Source organism: Eulemur rufifrons, chromosome 7 (genome assembly GCF_041146395.1).
Source record: "Eulemur rufifrons isolate Redbay chromosome 7, OSU_ERuf_1, whole genome shotgun sequence".
NCBI classification, from domain to species: Eukaryota; Metazoa; Chordata; class Mammalia; order Primates; family Lemuridae; genus Eulemur; species Eulemur rufifrons.
Genome location: NC_090989.1, coordinates 237030187 through 237046047, shown reverse-complemented (window position 1 = coordinate 237046047; position 15861 = coordinate 237030187). Strand labels below are relative to the sequence as shown.

The 15861-nt window shown below is 33.9% G+C and overlaps 1 protein-coding gene across 2 annotated transcripts in view; it reads right to left on the bottom strand.

Moving 5' to 3' along the window:
* CCDC171 (coiled-coil domain containing 171) overlaps positions 1 to 15861 on the bottom strand; it is a 303473-nt gene that overhangs the window by 234602 nt on the left and 53010 nt on the right. For both annotated transcript variants that reach the window (XM_069474218.1, XM_069474217.1), the window contains 3 exons: positions 15240 to 15332; positions 11004 to 11164; positions 7852 to 7990 (listed from right to left, as the gene is read on the bottom strand). In XM_069474218.1, coding sequence (XP_069330319.1) covers positions 7852 to 7990; positions 11004 to 11164; positions 15240 to 15332 — 393 coding nt within the window. The remainder of the gene's footprint in view (positions 1 to 7851; positions 7991 to 11003; positions 11165 to 15239; positions 15333 to 15861) is intronic.

Sequence of the window (15861 nt, the reverse complement as noted above, 5' to 3'; positions counted from 1 at the left end):
ATACCAGGTCAAATCATCTGCAAAGAGTTTACTTCTACCTTTCTAAAACAGATTATTATTAAGTATAGAATGTCTGATTTCCTTAAGTAGTAAGGTTAATAGTTGATATTAATATCTCTGAGATTTCATTTTGACACTTCTTGTTTTTTTTTAATTGTGAAGGTACATCCTCATTCTTTCAAATGCACATTTTGGCTTGTGATTATCTTTCAGATTTTTTTAGAGCATTTTCATGAAACCATGTATAAGTCAAAAATCCGTGTTATTGTTGAATATGAGTTCCATCCTGGAACCAATGCAGCACAGACAGCTTGAAATACCAACGAAGTGTTTGGGAAGAATGGGGCTAATGAATGCACAGTACATCGATGGTTTGAGAAGTCCTGTTCTGATGATTTTAATCTTTAAAATGAGCCATGTGGATGACCTGGAGCCAAGGTGGATAATGATGAGCTGAAAGCTGTAGTGGAAGCAAATCTATCTCAACCTACACATGAATTAGCAGCAAGGTTTGACATTACTATTCCAACAATATCGGACCATTTGAAAAAATCAGCAGGGTAAAGAAGCTCTATAGATGGGTACCACATGAATTAAACAAGTGTCAGAAGATAAATCCTTCTCGAAGCTTGCCTTTCTTTACTGTCATGACATAAAAGCAAACCATTTCTACATCGTGTTGTTATGTGTGATGAAAAATGTATTCTTTTTGACAATCACAAGTGTTTGGCACAATTGTTGGATAAAGATGAAGTGCTAAAACATAGTCCAAAACTAAATATTCATCAAAAAAAAAAAAAAACTAACAGTGTCTGTTTGGTGATCCAGCACTGGTATTACTCACTACAGCTTCGTAAAACCTGGTCAATCGATTACAGCGGCTGTCTAATGCAACCAATTGGACAAAATGATGAAGATGCTTGCAATTAAACAGCCAAGATTGGTCAGTATAAACAGGCCAATCTTCTTGTAAGACCACATGTTGCAAAAGACAATGTTGCTCAAACTACCAAAGCTAAACTTGGAAACTCTCTATCATCCACCGTATTCACCAGATCTTGCGCCAACTGACTACCACTTCTTCCAGGCTTTGGACCACTTCTTGCAAGGAAAAATATTCAATTCTCAACAAGCTAACAAGCTTTGGAAAACGCCTTTCACAGTTCATCGCCACTCACTCTCCAGGCTTCTTCACTGCTGGCATAAACAAGTTACTAGTAAGATGGCAAAACTGTGTCAATAGTTTAGGCACATACTTTGATTAATTGTACTGCTTCTTGTTTGAGATACAATAAACTAAACTATGAATTTGAAATCAGACATTTCATGCTTAATGACCTAATATTTCCTTTTCTTGCCTACTTGCCTTGGCTAGAACCTCCAGTATACTGTGGAATAGACATGGTAATAGCATACATACTTGTCTTTTTCCTGACCTTAAGGAGAAACCATTCTGTCTTTCACCATTAACTGTCATGTTAGCTGTAGGTTTTTCATTGACACTTTTTATTAGGTTGAGGAGGAAGTTCTATTCCTAGTCTGTTGAGCACTTTTATCATAAAATGATGCTGGATTTTATAAAATATTTTTCTGTGTCTATTGAGATGATCATCTGGTTTTTGTCATTTACTTTATTAACAAGGTGTATTACGTTATTTTGATTTTCAGATGTTAAACCAGTCTTACGTTCCTGAGATAAATCCCATTTGATCATTTGTAAAACCTTTTTTATATCTTACTGGATTCAGTTTGTTGGTACAGTGTCGAGAATTTTGGCATCTATATTCAAAAGCAATACTGGTCTGTAGTTTTTTTCTTATAGTGTCTTTGTCTGGATTTAGTATTGAGGTAATGATACTTCATCATAGAATGGGATGAGAAATGTTATCTCCTCTTCTGTTCTTTGAAAGAATTTGTGAAGCATTGGTGTTATTCTTCTTGAACATTTAGTATAAGATGACCTGCTAGTGAAGCTATCCAGGCCTAGGCTTTTCTTTGTGGGAGGTTTTTTGATTACTAATTTAATCCCTTTACTTGATTTTCTATTTCTTCTTAACCAGTTTTGGTAGCTTTTGTCTCTCTAGAAACCTATCCGTTTCATTTAAATTATCTAATTTGTTGGCATACAGTTCTTCACAGTATTCTCTTATAATAATTTTTATTTCTATATGGTCAGTAATTATGTTCCCTCTTTCATGCATGGTTTCAATAATATGAATCTCCTCTCTTTTTTTCTTGATCAGTCTATTGTCAATTTAGTTATCTTTTCAAAGAATCAATTTTTGGTTGACTTCCTCTATTGGCTCATTGACTTCCTCTATTTTTTATTCTCTATTTCTTAAATTTCCTCTTTAGCCTTTATTGTTTCCTATCTCCTAATTGTTTTGGGTTTAGTTTGCTCTTCTTTTTCTAATTTCTTAAGGTATTAATAGAATATTAGGCTATGGATTTGAGGATTTTGTTTTTTTTTTTTTTTGGAGACAGGGTCTTGCTATGTTGCCCAGGCTGCCTTGAACTCCTGGGCTCAAGCAATCCATCCTCCTCAGCCTCCTGAGTAGCTGGGACTATAGGCATGTGTCCCCATGCCCTCCTAATTTTTTCTATATATGTTTAGTTACCCAGCTAATTTCTTTCTACTTTTTAGTAGAGACGGGGTCAGGCTGGTCTCGAACTCCTGACCTTGAGCGATCCTCCCGCCTTGGCCTCCTAGAGTGCTAGGATTACAGGCGTGAGCCCACACCCGACCAGTGTTGGTTATAAAATATGTTTAACCAAAAGAACAATGAGATGACAAAGAACTGCCTTTATTTCCACCTTGGTATACTGCATCTCTCACACTGCTAAATTGAATGCATATCTGGATTAATCTAACAAGTCATTCTTTTTTGTTTATTTCATAATCATCTTATCTTTATTTGAGCCTGCAAAAACTCATCCCTGACTTTTTTGCTTATTCAGCATGATTATCACAAATAAAAAAGCATGTAAGTAAAAATTTCTAATGCAAGCCCTTAAACATATAAAAAGGATATGCAAATATTTATTAATATATCTAAAAGTTGGCACATGAGCATTGCTGATCTGCAACGGAAGAAGTTGACTCAAGCCAGAAATAACAATAAAAGCAATTAAGGACACTTTTAATGAGGTTAAAAATAGTAGGAAAAACCAAATTCATATAAAATAAATACCTTTACTTAGTCAATAAGGTTTTTTAATGAAATTAGCATTTTAAAATTAGGTTAAACTTTTGAAGTAGTAATACATAATGTTTATACTTTCTGAACATTTTTTAATTCAAGTAAGCTTTTTTTTAACATTTTTACTTAAATATATGTTAAGCTGTTATGAAGAAATCTAAGTAAAAACAAGAAAGCATCAGAATCTGTAGTCCACATCACATACTTTTGCTCCCACAGCTCACCTTTTCATCATATTTTGCACCTAGTTGCCATTACACACTCAGTGCATTTGTATGAACTGAACTGAATTTGGTATGGTTAGCTTTCATTATCATCACCATCTGCAGCTTTTCCTTGATCATAGTAGTGATAGCTAGTATCTCTTAGTTCGCTACCATTTTGCTTGCCCATTCTTATTCCATGGATGTCAGTATTCTATGATCCCACTTGCTTATCTCACATAATGAAATGCTACCCTCCCTTATTTAGCTTTAATAATAATTTATTTTTTAGTAGATGCTACCTTCCAATCTGAACATAGTCTTTACATATTATCACCCCTCTCTCTCTTTCTCTCTCTCACACACACACAAAATCATTTTATTTTTTCCCAGGTCAAAATGAGGTTTCAATTTTCAAAATTTACTAACTTATATAGGAATAAATTTCAAAAAACTTAATTAAAATGCTTTATGCCCATACCATAAATTTAGAAAGCCAGTCCCACATAGTGAATATTTAAATACATAAAGACACACTCAATGAATACTATTTCATAGTATTAAATTTTGAGGACCACTAAGAGAAAACATAAAGTGATGTTTATATTAGCAAAAACAATGCTCACATATAAATATTACTCCTATTCTAGGTGAAAAACAGGAATCAACAATTTTTTAGTAAAAATTCAGAATAGAATCATTCTTAGTCCATAGTTTTAAATGTCTCCTACAAAATCAAAAACATGTCCTTCTTCTAAAGTAAACCTAATAGATCATTTGAAGCAAAAATATTATCAAGAAATATTATCTTTACCACAAAGCATAACAAAGCACTTTCCAAAATCCTATCTAATGCTAGTAATCATTATTATAATATAATTGGTTAAACCCCAAAAGCACTGGAAAAAAATATACACGTGACCATTTTCAATCACAAGTTCTTTAGAGAATAAAACATTCTTTGAGCAAAACCTCATGAGAACTAGAATTCCCTTTTCAATATATGGTCTCTCCTAAAGCTGTAACTAAATATTACTGAGTGGCAGGAAAACAAATCTTAAAAAATGATAGACTTAAGAAAATTTCATTGAAGAAAGCACAAAGCAAGTCCTAATAATACCAACTTGAAAATGAAAGCTCCCCTGCTTCAAGAGAAGGAGGTATTACCCACAGTAATGTCTAAGAGACCCAACTGGATCTACTGAGCCTCTGATGGACTTTAATAAGCATGATCACTAAGCAGCTTAAACTAGAAATTCAGTTTTACTTAGTAGTTAATTAAATCACTATTAAACTCATAGGCTTTAAAATTAATAGCTCAATTTTAATCAAAACTTTTTAAAGTCAAATTCTGTCAAATTTTATGTTCCGTATTCACATCTTCATATGAACATGAAACTAATTTTCTTAAATTCTTAGATGTCTGATGCTGAAATTAAATGTTAAAAATAATTATATACCACTCATTTATTAATATATTTTAAATCTATACATTGAATAGGAGGAATTTCATTAATATAAAAGTACATTTAGAACACAAAGAAATCATAAATGTTTGAGATGATAGGTATGTTAATTATCCCGATCTGATCACTATACATTATATATATGGAAGCATCACACAATGTACTCTATAAATATGTACAATTATTACATGTCAATTAAAAATAAATAAATCGAGTACAATTAGAGTCAGCTGGGTTTATATTTGTTAAATACCCACAAAAGACTTAACATATCCAGTTTTCCAAAATTATGTTCTATATTTATATTATATCTTTCAAAACAGGGCAGCTATCACTTTCCAACTGGTTTATCAACACTTTGTGTATTCTACGCTAGATGATCTCTAAAGCCCCTTCTAGTTCTGAAAGGCTATGCTATATAGAGTTATACAAGTGTTATTTTTAAATCTCAAAATTTCGTGAAGTCTTTGTATCTTATTAATAACACCTTGATCTCACTAGTAAACCTATAGAGGAAAGTGGCTTTAACTTTCTCTTCCAATGCAACAGAGAAAATAAAGACCAAGACTTGAATAATGGCCATGTACATGACCTAAACTAGAAAACAAGTTGTTACCTCAAAGAGAGAGAAAAATTACCAGTAGGCAATTTATGATTCCTGTCTATAGCCTATAAAATATTGCAACCATTATGCTCAGAAGAAATATAACTGTGGAAAGACACACTAGAGTATGTAGAGTCATGGAATGTCATTAAAACAATTTCATTTCCAAAGCAAAAGGTAAAAGCTTCCTCATAAGTCATTTTCTCCTCAGTCAACAATAATCATGAAATCAAAGCACAAATAATAACCAGACTTTGAAGATACAGAACTAGAAAAACCCCATTTTTATGGTTTAAAATTTTAATTTGGTAAAAATATCTTTAAAGAGGAACTTTTAAAAACTTTTTCCCTCCAAAGGCTATTAATCTATTGAAAAAAGTCAACAAAGGAATATGAACAAGAAAAATGTATTTAGGAAAAGTGAAAGAATAATTTTTTATAAAAAGAAAACACTGTACTTACTATCTAAAGTAATTTTCATTAAATAATTTTTAAATTTCATGTTATGGTCAGGTAAAGAAATAGAGAACAACAGTTCTAACACCCATAAAAGAGAAAAAAATTAAAAGAGAAAGCTAATAGGGAAGAAAAAAAGAGATGAAAGAGAAAACAGAAAGATGGAAGGAAATAAGACAAAAAGCTAGGAGTTTAAGAGAGATGAAAAAATAGAGAGGGGCCAGGTGCGGTGGCTCACACCTGTAATCCTAGCACTCTGGGAGGCTGAGGCGGGAGGATCGCTTGAGGTCAGGAGCTCAAGACCAGCCTCAGCAAGAGCAAGACTTTGTCTCTACTGAAAATAGAAAAAATTAGCCAGGCATGGTGGCATGCGCTTGTAGTCCCAGCTCTTCAGGAGGCTGAGGCAAGAGGATCTCTTGAGCCCAGGAGTTTGAGGTTGCAGTGAGCTAGGCTGATGCCACGGCAATCTAGTCCAGGCGACAGAGTGAGACTCTGTCTCAAAAAAAAAAAAAGAAAGAAGAATAGAGAGGAACATATTAATTAATAGTTTGAGCCACAAAAACTGTACCTCACTTAGGCTGCATCCTGAATAAGTTTTTTGAACATCCCATTAGTTCTTCTACAAGAAACTATTATTCACAGATCTGCAGCAGCTTTTAGCAATCGATCAAGCTTTGAAGAAACTACCAGTCTATAATATTCCGCACCACTATCAAAACAGTGTTTAATAGAATGAATGCTAAGAGTCCAAACAAGCAAACAAAGACTGTGTTTAATAGAATGAATGCTAAGAGTCCAAACAAGCAAACAAAGGCTGCTGGTAAAAGCTGCCAACTGCCTTATTTTAGACCATCCATCAAATTGTAAAAGTTTTAGAAAAAGATCTGTTGGTACCAAGTAATTTTTTTTAATCACAAAGCAACTAAATGCTCTGTGGTCAGTTAAGCTTGCTTCATTTTATTTTATATCTAGTCAATATTGTGCTAGATGGCCAGAATTAGAATTCATGCAACCTATATTGGTACATTCTTAACCATTGCATTCTTAGTTATAACTCTGGATTACTTTCTAAACTACTGAGTACAATGTCTAATATGCCAGAGACAACAGGAGAGTAGAGAAGATGAAATCATGAAAATCTTCACAGATTGCAAGATATTAGAGCTAGGCGTTACAAGATGTATAGGAATTTGTTAATGGAAAAGATGTGAAGCAGCATTTTAGTCAATGTGGGTTCAGCAAGTGAATAACCTGAACAAAAGCAAGAAAATATGAAAATACGTGTTCAGAAAGCCAAGAGCACTTGAATGTGGCTGAAGCAAGATAAAGGGCAAAGGCAAAAGAAGAGGCTGGAAAAGTTAACATGAAGCTAAAAGGAAAAGGACCTTAAATTACATGACAAGAAGCTGGACATTATTCAATAGGAAGACATTGATGGTTTCTGAATAAAGAGAAGTTGACAAGAACAGATCAATATTTTAGAAAGATAAATTTGGTGAAAGTGTGAAAGCAAGAGAACACGGGAATAGAGACAGAGTGATCAGGTACAAAACAATTACAAAAGGAAGTCTTTGAAATTATCAGATCTATTAATTATAAACCCCTTCAACCTAAGTAATACTGTTTCGTGCACTTAACAAAAAAGAAAAAGAAAAACCCCTGAATACATTTTAAAACAGTCTATAATTCAATGTGTTTACTAATTCAGTTAGTTTCCTCAATTATTCCAAATCATAGAGGTTCTATTATGTGTATCCTTGATGTAATCAGCATTTCAGTTTTGAAAGTTTATATCAATGTCACTAAAATTACTTTCATACTATTATCTCATGGTATAGTGCACAGTGAGAGAAGAAAAACTGATACACATCAAATATGACCCAATAAAGTAAATGCCATAGGGTTTTCTTTTTTATCCTTACCATTACAAGTTCTTCCTGTAATTCACTGCAACTTTTTTCATTATACTGGAGTCTCTTTGAAAGGTCTGTAATTACTTTCTTCTGGTCTTCAATCTCTTCATTTAGTTTCTTGGTTTTACAGAAATACTCTCTTTCTAATCTGAAAAGTTAAAGTGTCAGAGCAGGTTATTCAAATATGCTTTTATCAGCTGTTATTACACACCTTTAACACAAGTGGCAGATGTACTATATATCATGTTTTCATGCCAAAAGGCTTTTTAAAGGCTACCTTTCCTTTTTTCAAATAAAAAGGATTGCATATTCTTAAAAGAAAGACTTCAAAAGAATACTAGTTCCCCTCTGACAGCAGGTATTTGTACTATGCCTGAGGTTATAAGCAAAATAGATTTAGCTACTGTTGATTTGGTCTTACCATTATTTTTGATGAACAAAACCCATCTACCACAGTTCAATTAGCTCAGAAACTATCTCAAGGTTAAGAAAACTGTCCTATCAAGCTGTTAGAAATGGAGCAAATATTTTATTTCTCTGTGTCCATGCAATGAGAACTGGTATGGTGGCATGGAAAATCCTAAAGGAAGAATAATAAAAAAATCATTCACATTCACTCTGATGACACAAGAATTTCATTTCGAAGGATTTGTCTCTCCATTTAAATCTTGCTCAGGGTCGGGTACAGTGGCTCACATCTGTAATCCCAGCACTTCGGGAAGCCGAGGTGGAAAGATTGTTTGAGGTCAGGAGTTTTGAGGCCAGCCTGAGCACAGTGAAACCCTGTCTCTCCACAAAAAAACAAAACAATTATCTGGGGCTAGGCACAGTGGCTCACACCTATAATCCAGCATTTTGGGAGGCCAATGTGGGAGGATCACTTGAGGCCAGGAATTGGAGACCAGCCTAACCAACATAACAAGACGCCCGTCTATACAAAAAAAAAAATAGCTGGGTGCAATGGTGTGTGCCTGTAGTCCTAGCTTCTCAGAAGGCTGATGCAGGAGGATTGCTTGAACCCAGGAGTTCAAGGCTGCAGTTAGCTACATTTGCACTACTGCAATATAGTATGGGCTACAGAGTGAAACCTTGTCTCAAAAATAAATAAATAAAATTTAAAAATCTTGCACATGCTAGTAATTAAACTGTGTTTAAATTCTGCATAGTCATATGATGAAAGCTTAGAAGTATTTTAGCTTAAAATTTACTGTAGATAACCTACCAAATGAATAATTTTATTTCAAATTAAAGTGTTGTCACTATTTTTAATCTGAGATCTTCCTGATAAATGTAGTAGACCCATTTCCTCTAATTTTTAAGCTATAATGCAAGACGTGGGATGACTAAGTATAAACGAATTCACACTACATTCAAGTTATAATCAAATAAAGAGCTAATTTTTGAATGGCACACGATTACTCTGCACAGTCAACACTACTTTCTCTAGAGTGGAACACAGACAATTCTAGTACTAACTCTTTTGTATTTTCTCCTTTGGATCAAGAATATTCGAAAGTAGAGTAGCTTAAGTTTAGAATAAACATGTATAGAAGGATTAGATTCTACAGTTATGTAAATCTCCCAGAAAGTAGAACTAACCAATAAAAATGGATCAAAGTAGAGAAAAAATAAGAAAATCAGAAAATCAATCCAGAAGTCCCAACATATAAATAATAGAAGTTCCAGGAAAAACAGGTGAAGAAAATGGAAAGGAGGAAATCAACAAAGCAATAATATAAGAGAATTTCCCAGAAATGAACTACTTGAGTCTCTAAAATGGAAAGAGAGGCCACGTGCAGTGGCTTCCACCTGCAACCCCAGCACTTTGGGAGGCCAAGGTAAGAGGATCACTTGAGGCCAGGAGTTCAAGAACAACCTGGGCAATATAGCAAGATCCCACCTCTACAAAAACCAAAAATAATTAGTGGGCTGTGGTAGCATGTGCCTATAGCCCCATCTACTTGGGAGGCTGAGGCAGGAGAATTGCTTGAGCCCAGGAGTTTGAGGTTGCAGTGAGCTATGATGATGCCACTGCACTCTAGCCAAGGCAACAGAGCCAGACTCTGTCTCAAAAAAATATATGTGTGTGTGTGTGTGTGTGTGTGTATAAAATATTACTAAGAAAAGCATCTACAATATTAAAAGAATATTAAATATTTTAAAATTTCACTCTTTCCAGTGCAATCCTTCATGATTTTTGCCACATCCACAATTACTACCATTTAAGTAATACTTTTCTTTAGTTTAACTCATTCCTTATAATAAATAAAGTTTTTTTTTTCCCAAGAACCAGTGCCATAGTATAAAGAAAGTATTTTTAAAGGAATCTTTATATTGCCACTGTAAGTGGAAAGTCATTATCTTCTTGTCATTAATAGAAACTAAGATTAAAAATAAATACATAACTCTAACATACCAACCTATAATCATGTCACATATCAATGGTAGTATGAATTTTACCCTCTGGGAGAAAATGGTTTAAAATATCTACTATTGACTTATTTTTAAGTACATATTAAAGAATTATAAACTTCTTAAAGCATTTAATAGACTTTTCAAGATGAAAGGCTTTTGAATTGAAAAGGTTAAGATCAGTAGGAGTCAGATTCTGACTCTGCCACTTATGAGCTGTGTGCCCTTACCCTCGCTAAGCTTCAATTTCCACATCTGTAAAACAGTGATAAAAAAAGTAACTACCTCATAGAGTGTTAGACAAATTAAATGAAACTATGCAATGCTAGGTACATGTGGTGAGCCACAATGCATCATAGCCACTAGTAGTAGTGTTACTGCTACTACTATTATTTCCATAGTTTGAGAAAATCTCAACATTAACCATCTCCACACAGACCATTTTATGTGGTTTTTAAAAACACTGCATTACATCAATAAATATAATAATGCAAAATACATTAATATAGTTACTTTCTAGTGTATAACTGCATTTCTGGGACTACTTAAAATACTTCAAAATCCAAAAGAGCATTTCCATTGTTTACCTACACAGGCAAGTATAGTTATGTTTCATTAAGTCCTTTACCCCCAATCTATCACTGACATTAATAGAAGCAATATCTAAAATACATAGTATACAGTCATACTTATATAGCTTTCATAAAATCTTTATGTTAATTTAGAGAATTTTACAGTAAAATACTTACAAATTTAGTTTTGCAAAGCTCTCTTGTGCATTATGCTTTTCTCGCTCATATGCACTCTCAACTTCTTTGAATTCATTCTTGATCATTTCCAAATCAGCAACAGCTTCTGCTTGACTGGCCTTTTCTACTTGCAAAGCTCCTTCAAGGTCTCGAATCCGTAACTACCAGATGACAGAGAAGTAATTAAATCAAGCTAAGAAATGCTAACGTCAATCTTACATTGAGTAGAATACTTTATCAACAGCAGATAATCATTCATCCAAACACTTCTTTCTTTCTGCTTTGGTTTAAAACGGGAAATAAACAAAAGAAACTTTATTATCTTTCTCAACATGTTTAACAGAAGGGAGGAAGAGTGAAGAATCAAGAGAAGAGTAAACTGGGTTATGAAAAAAAATAGGCTCATATAACCTATCCCATCAAAGTAAAATAGATAGATAGATACAACTCAACTTAAATTTTCAAAATTTCTAATTTTGATCTACTAATCCATTTACTTTCTTTTATAAAATATGATAAATTAAATGGTTTTTGAAACAAAAGGGAAGTATTCTTCCACTCTTATGAAAAACATTATTACATGAATATCTTTACAAATGTAAGAACAGATTTTTTTTTACTCCTGGAAGTTTCTTACTGTAAAAAAGTGAAGTTTTGATTATCAAACAATCGTATTTAATATTTGACTAAAATATTTACAATTGTAGTGATTTGATATCTGGGATTTGCTTCAAAATAATCTGGAGGTGGGGAAATACAAGGAGGTAGTAGATAAACAGCATTGGCCTGATGTAAGTGTTGAGCTAGGTGATGGGTACATGGGGTGTTCATTTTACTATTCTGCTCTTGTATATACTTGAAATTCTCCATAATAAGACATTTAAAAACTAGATTCCCTGTGTCCATCAACAGTAGAATGAATAAACAAATAAACAAAGAGCATTCCCACAAAAGAATGGTATGTAGCCGTAAAAAGACTACAAAACAACTTTTAAAAAGAAAGTTCTCTAGGTAGTGTTAAAGAACAATATATTGCTAATACATATTGAAAATAGCAAGGTCCAGATCAATGTATATAGTATGCTAAATTTTGGGTAAATAAGTGGAAAGAATAAAAATAAGCAGGCAAGGGGGTGAGAGATGGGAGAGATAGGAATGAAAGCAGGAACTCTCAATCTTTTAATATTGCTCTAATTTTTAAATTGTGTGGATGGTTTACCTCTTCAGAAAATTAAGTTAAAAATAGGATGCAGTGAAAAGGGAATGCTTACACACTGCTGGTAGAAATGTAAATTAGTACAACCTCTATGAACAGTATGGAGATTTCTCAAATAACCAAAAGTTATTCTAAAAGTAGATCTACCATTCAATCCAACAATTCCACTACTGGGGATCTACCCAAAGGAAAAGAATTCATTTTTTTAAAAAAAGACACCTGAGCTTGTATATTTATTGCAGCAGAATTCACAATCACAAAGATGTGTAATCAACCTAAGTACCCATCAATTCATGAGTGGATAAAGAAAATGTGGTATATATGCACATACACACACAACACACACAACACAGAGTACTACTCAACCATGCAAAGGATGAAATAATGTCCTTTGCAGCAACATGGACAGAACTGGAGGCCATTATCCTAAGTGAAATAACCCAGGAACAAAAAACCAAACACTGCATGTTCTCACTTATAAGTGAGAGCTCAGCAGTGGATATGCATGGTCATACAGAGTGACATAATGGACACTGGAGACTTGGAAGGGGGAGGGTAGGAGGTGGGCGCAGGAGGAAAGATTATCTATCACTGACAATGTACACTATTCAGATGATAGGTCCACTAAAAGCCTAGACTTCTCCATTATACAATTCATCCACGTAACAAAAAAAAAACCATTTCTACCCCCTAAATCTATTAAAATAAAATTTTTAAAAGATATAAGAATAGCAAGAAATGCATAAAATTGTACTACAAGCTCAAAATAACAAAAAATTTTAAAAAATAAAATAGTGTGCTAAAATTTTAAAAAGAAAACAGAAGGAGGGTAGAAGAAATGCTTCATACTAGACATGCAGATAAAACATTTAAGCAAAAAGTCATAATTGTCCACAAAATATTAAATTCAAAAAAGCAGCAGACCCAACAAATATCCTCCTAGGTAATTTCCTTAACTTTCCTGACACTGGTTTACGCAAGGTAAGCCAGCACCAGGTGCTTGAGAGAACAGAGAGAAGGGAACTGTTCACACAAAGCAGAGTAACAAAAGTAAAACTCACATCATTCAGATGACTTTGTGTGACCATTTTCTCAAAAGGTGACATAAAAAAGAGCGTTATGAACCTCTAACTGCATCTCAAATTCAACATGTCCAAAACTTCTCTCTTGACACTTCAAAATTTGACAGTCGACTACACTCATCCATTTTCACACATAGTACGAACCTATTGCTCTTTCCCTCCATCCACACTGCAAATTAGTTATCTACAGTTATAGATTCTCCAGTGCATTTTCAATTTGTCCCGTTTTGGCTTCCTATTGCTGCTATCATAAATTATGTGGCTTAAAGTAACATAAATTGATTATCTTATAGTTTTGGAGGTCGTAAGTCTGAAATGGGTCTTCTAGAGCTAAAATGTCAGCCGGGCTGCATTCCTTCTAGAGACTCAAGGGAGGAATCCTTGTCTTGCCTTTTCCAGCTTCCAGAAGCCACCCACATCCCTTGGCTCATGGTGGCATTACTCTGACCTCTACTTCTGTCGTCACACCTCTGGCTCTGACTTTTATCCTCTGGTAGGATCCCTCTTATAAAGACCCATGTGATTACACTGGGCCCAACTAGATAAACCAGAACAATCTCCTATCTCAAGATTCTCAAATTAATCACATCTGCAAAGTCCTATCTGCCATGTAAGGTTACATATTTGCAGATTCTGAGGATTGGGATGAACATGGACATCTTTGAGGGGTCATTACTCTGACTACCATACCTCTTCTTTCCACTTCCACAGTTACTGCCTTGATTCAGGTGTTCATCATCTCCTCATCCAGCCTCCTATCTTCTCTCCCTTCACTTGATTCACCAATGTTACCAGAGTTATTTTTCTTAAACCTGTATTTGATATCTGTTCCAAAAGCTGCAATGCCTTTCCATTGCTTTCAAAATAAGTCTACGTTTCTTAGCATGAAAAAGGACTTTCATAATTAGTCTTCATCACACCTTTCCAACATTATCTCCAAACTTTTCTCTGAGATCTACAACACAACACTGTACAGTATCTCCCCCACCCAACCCCCCCAAAAAACAAGTATACTCTTATTTAGTGGCTTTACCCATGCAGTTCTCTTTGTTTAGAACATTGGTCAGCAAACTTTTTCTGTAAAGAGTCAAAGAGTAAATATTTTAGGTTTTGTGGGCCATAGGATCCCTGTCTTGACAAGTAACCACAGACAATACATAAACAAATGGGCCTGGCTATCATCCAATAAAACTTCATTTACAAAAACAGGCTGCAGGTCAGACTTGGTCCATGGGCAGTAGGTTGTCAACCCCTAGTTAAAATAATGTACCCTACTTCTCTTAGAAATTCATTCCCATTCTCTAAGACCTAAAAAAAAAGGATACTTTCCGTAGGATGCCTCCATTTATAAATTCCTCTCCCAGATTTAATCCTTTTCTTTCTTATGCTCCCATAGTATTTTAGTATGTCATATATCTATGTATCTATATGTCCATATATATGTATATAGATATATAGTATCTCTGACAATGGAATGTAAGTTCCAAAAAGAACATATTCACCTTTATACCTTTCAGCTCTTAATATAATAGGTGATATGTGCTCAATAAATAACATTTTTTAAATGTCTTCAAAAAGAAATTCATTCCGTGGCTGTTGATAAAAAGAACAACTCCAATCAGCAAATTTTTCTGTAAAGATGGGGTCTCTGTCACTACTCTACTCTACCACTGTAGCACAAAAACAGCCATAAACAAGACAAAACTTCACAAGAACAGACAGTGGATAAGACTTGGCCTGTAGGCTGTACTGTGCCAACTTCTTCACTAATGTATTGTATCTTCAACTACATACTTACCATAAATAATGAATGTCATAATAACATGTTACTCATTCTAAGTGCATATCTTAGTTCTCTGAACATAGTGCTGTTTTTCCCAGTTATTAATACAACTTAAGAAAACTCATACCAAAAAATATATTTTTTTTACATTTTACCTGAATAATTTCAGAATTAAATTTTGATTCCAAATGTGCTGCTCTTTCTGCTTCAATATTTTCTTCTAATTTCCTCACTCTCAGAGTAGTTGCCTGAAAACAAATTAAAAATTTAAAAACACATAAACACTGGTATTTAAAGTATGGATATGGATCACTATATTCCAGAATTATAATTAACACTTTAGATTACTGTAGCTGTAGTCTCATTTTTTTTTTTTTTTTACTTTGCAGGAGTGGAGTAGAAAAATCATGCCTAAGAAGAATGCTCTAGAGCTTACTTTCTTTTCCTCTTTTAAGCTTTACTGAGGTACAATTTACATATAACCTATGCATACTGAAAGTGTACACTTTGATAAGCTTTTTTATATACACAAACATACACACACTCTCATGAAATCATTGTCACAATAAGGATAGGAAACATTTCCGTCACCTTTAAAAGATTCCTGTGTCTCTTGGTAATGCCTTCCTCCAGCCCTCCCAACCCCCACGTAACCACCAATCTGCTTTTTGTCACTATAGAACAATTTGTATTTTCTGGAATTTTATATAAATTGAATCATACATTGTGTACTTTTTATCGCCTGGCTTTTTTCCCCCCCTCCATAATTATTTCATC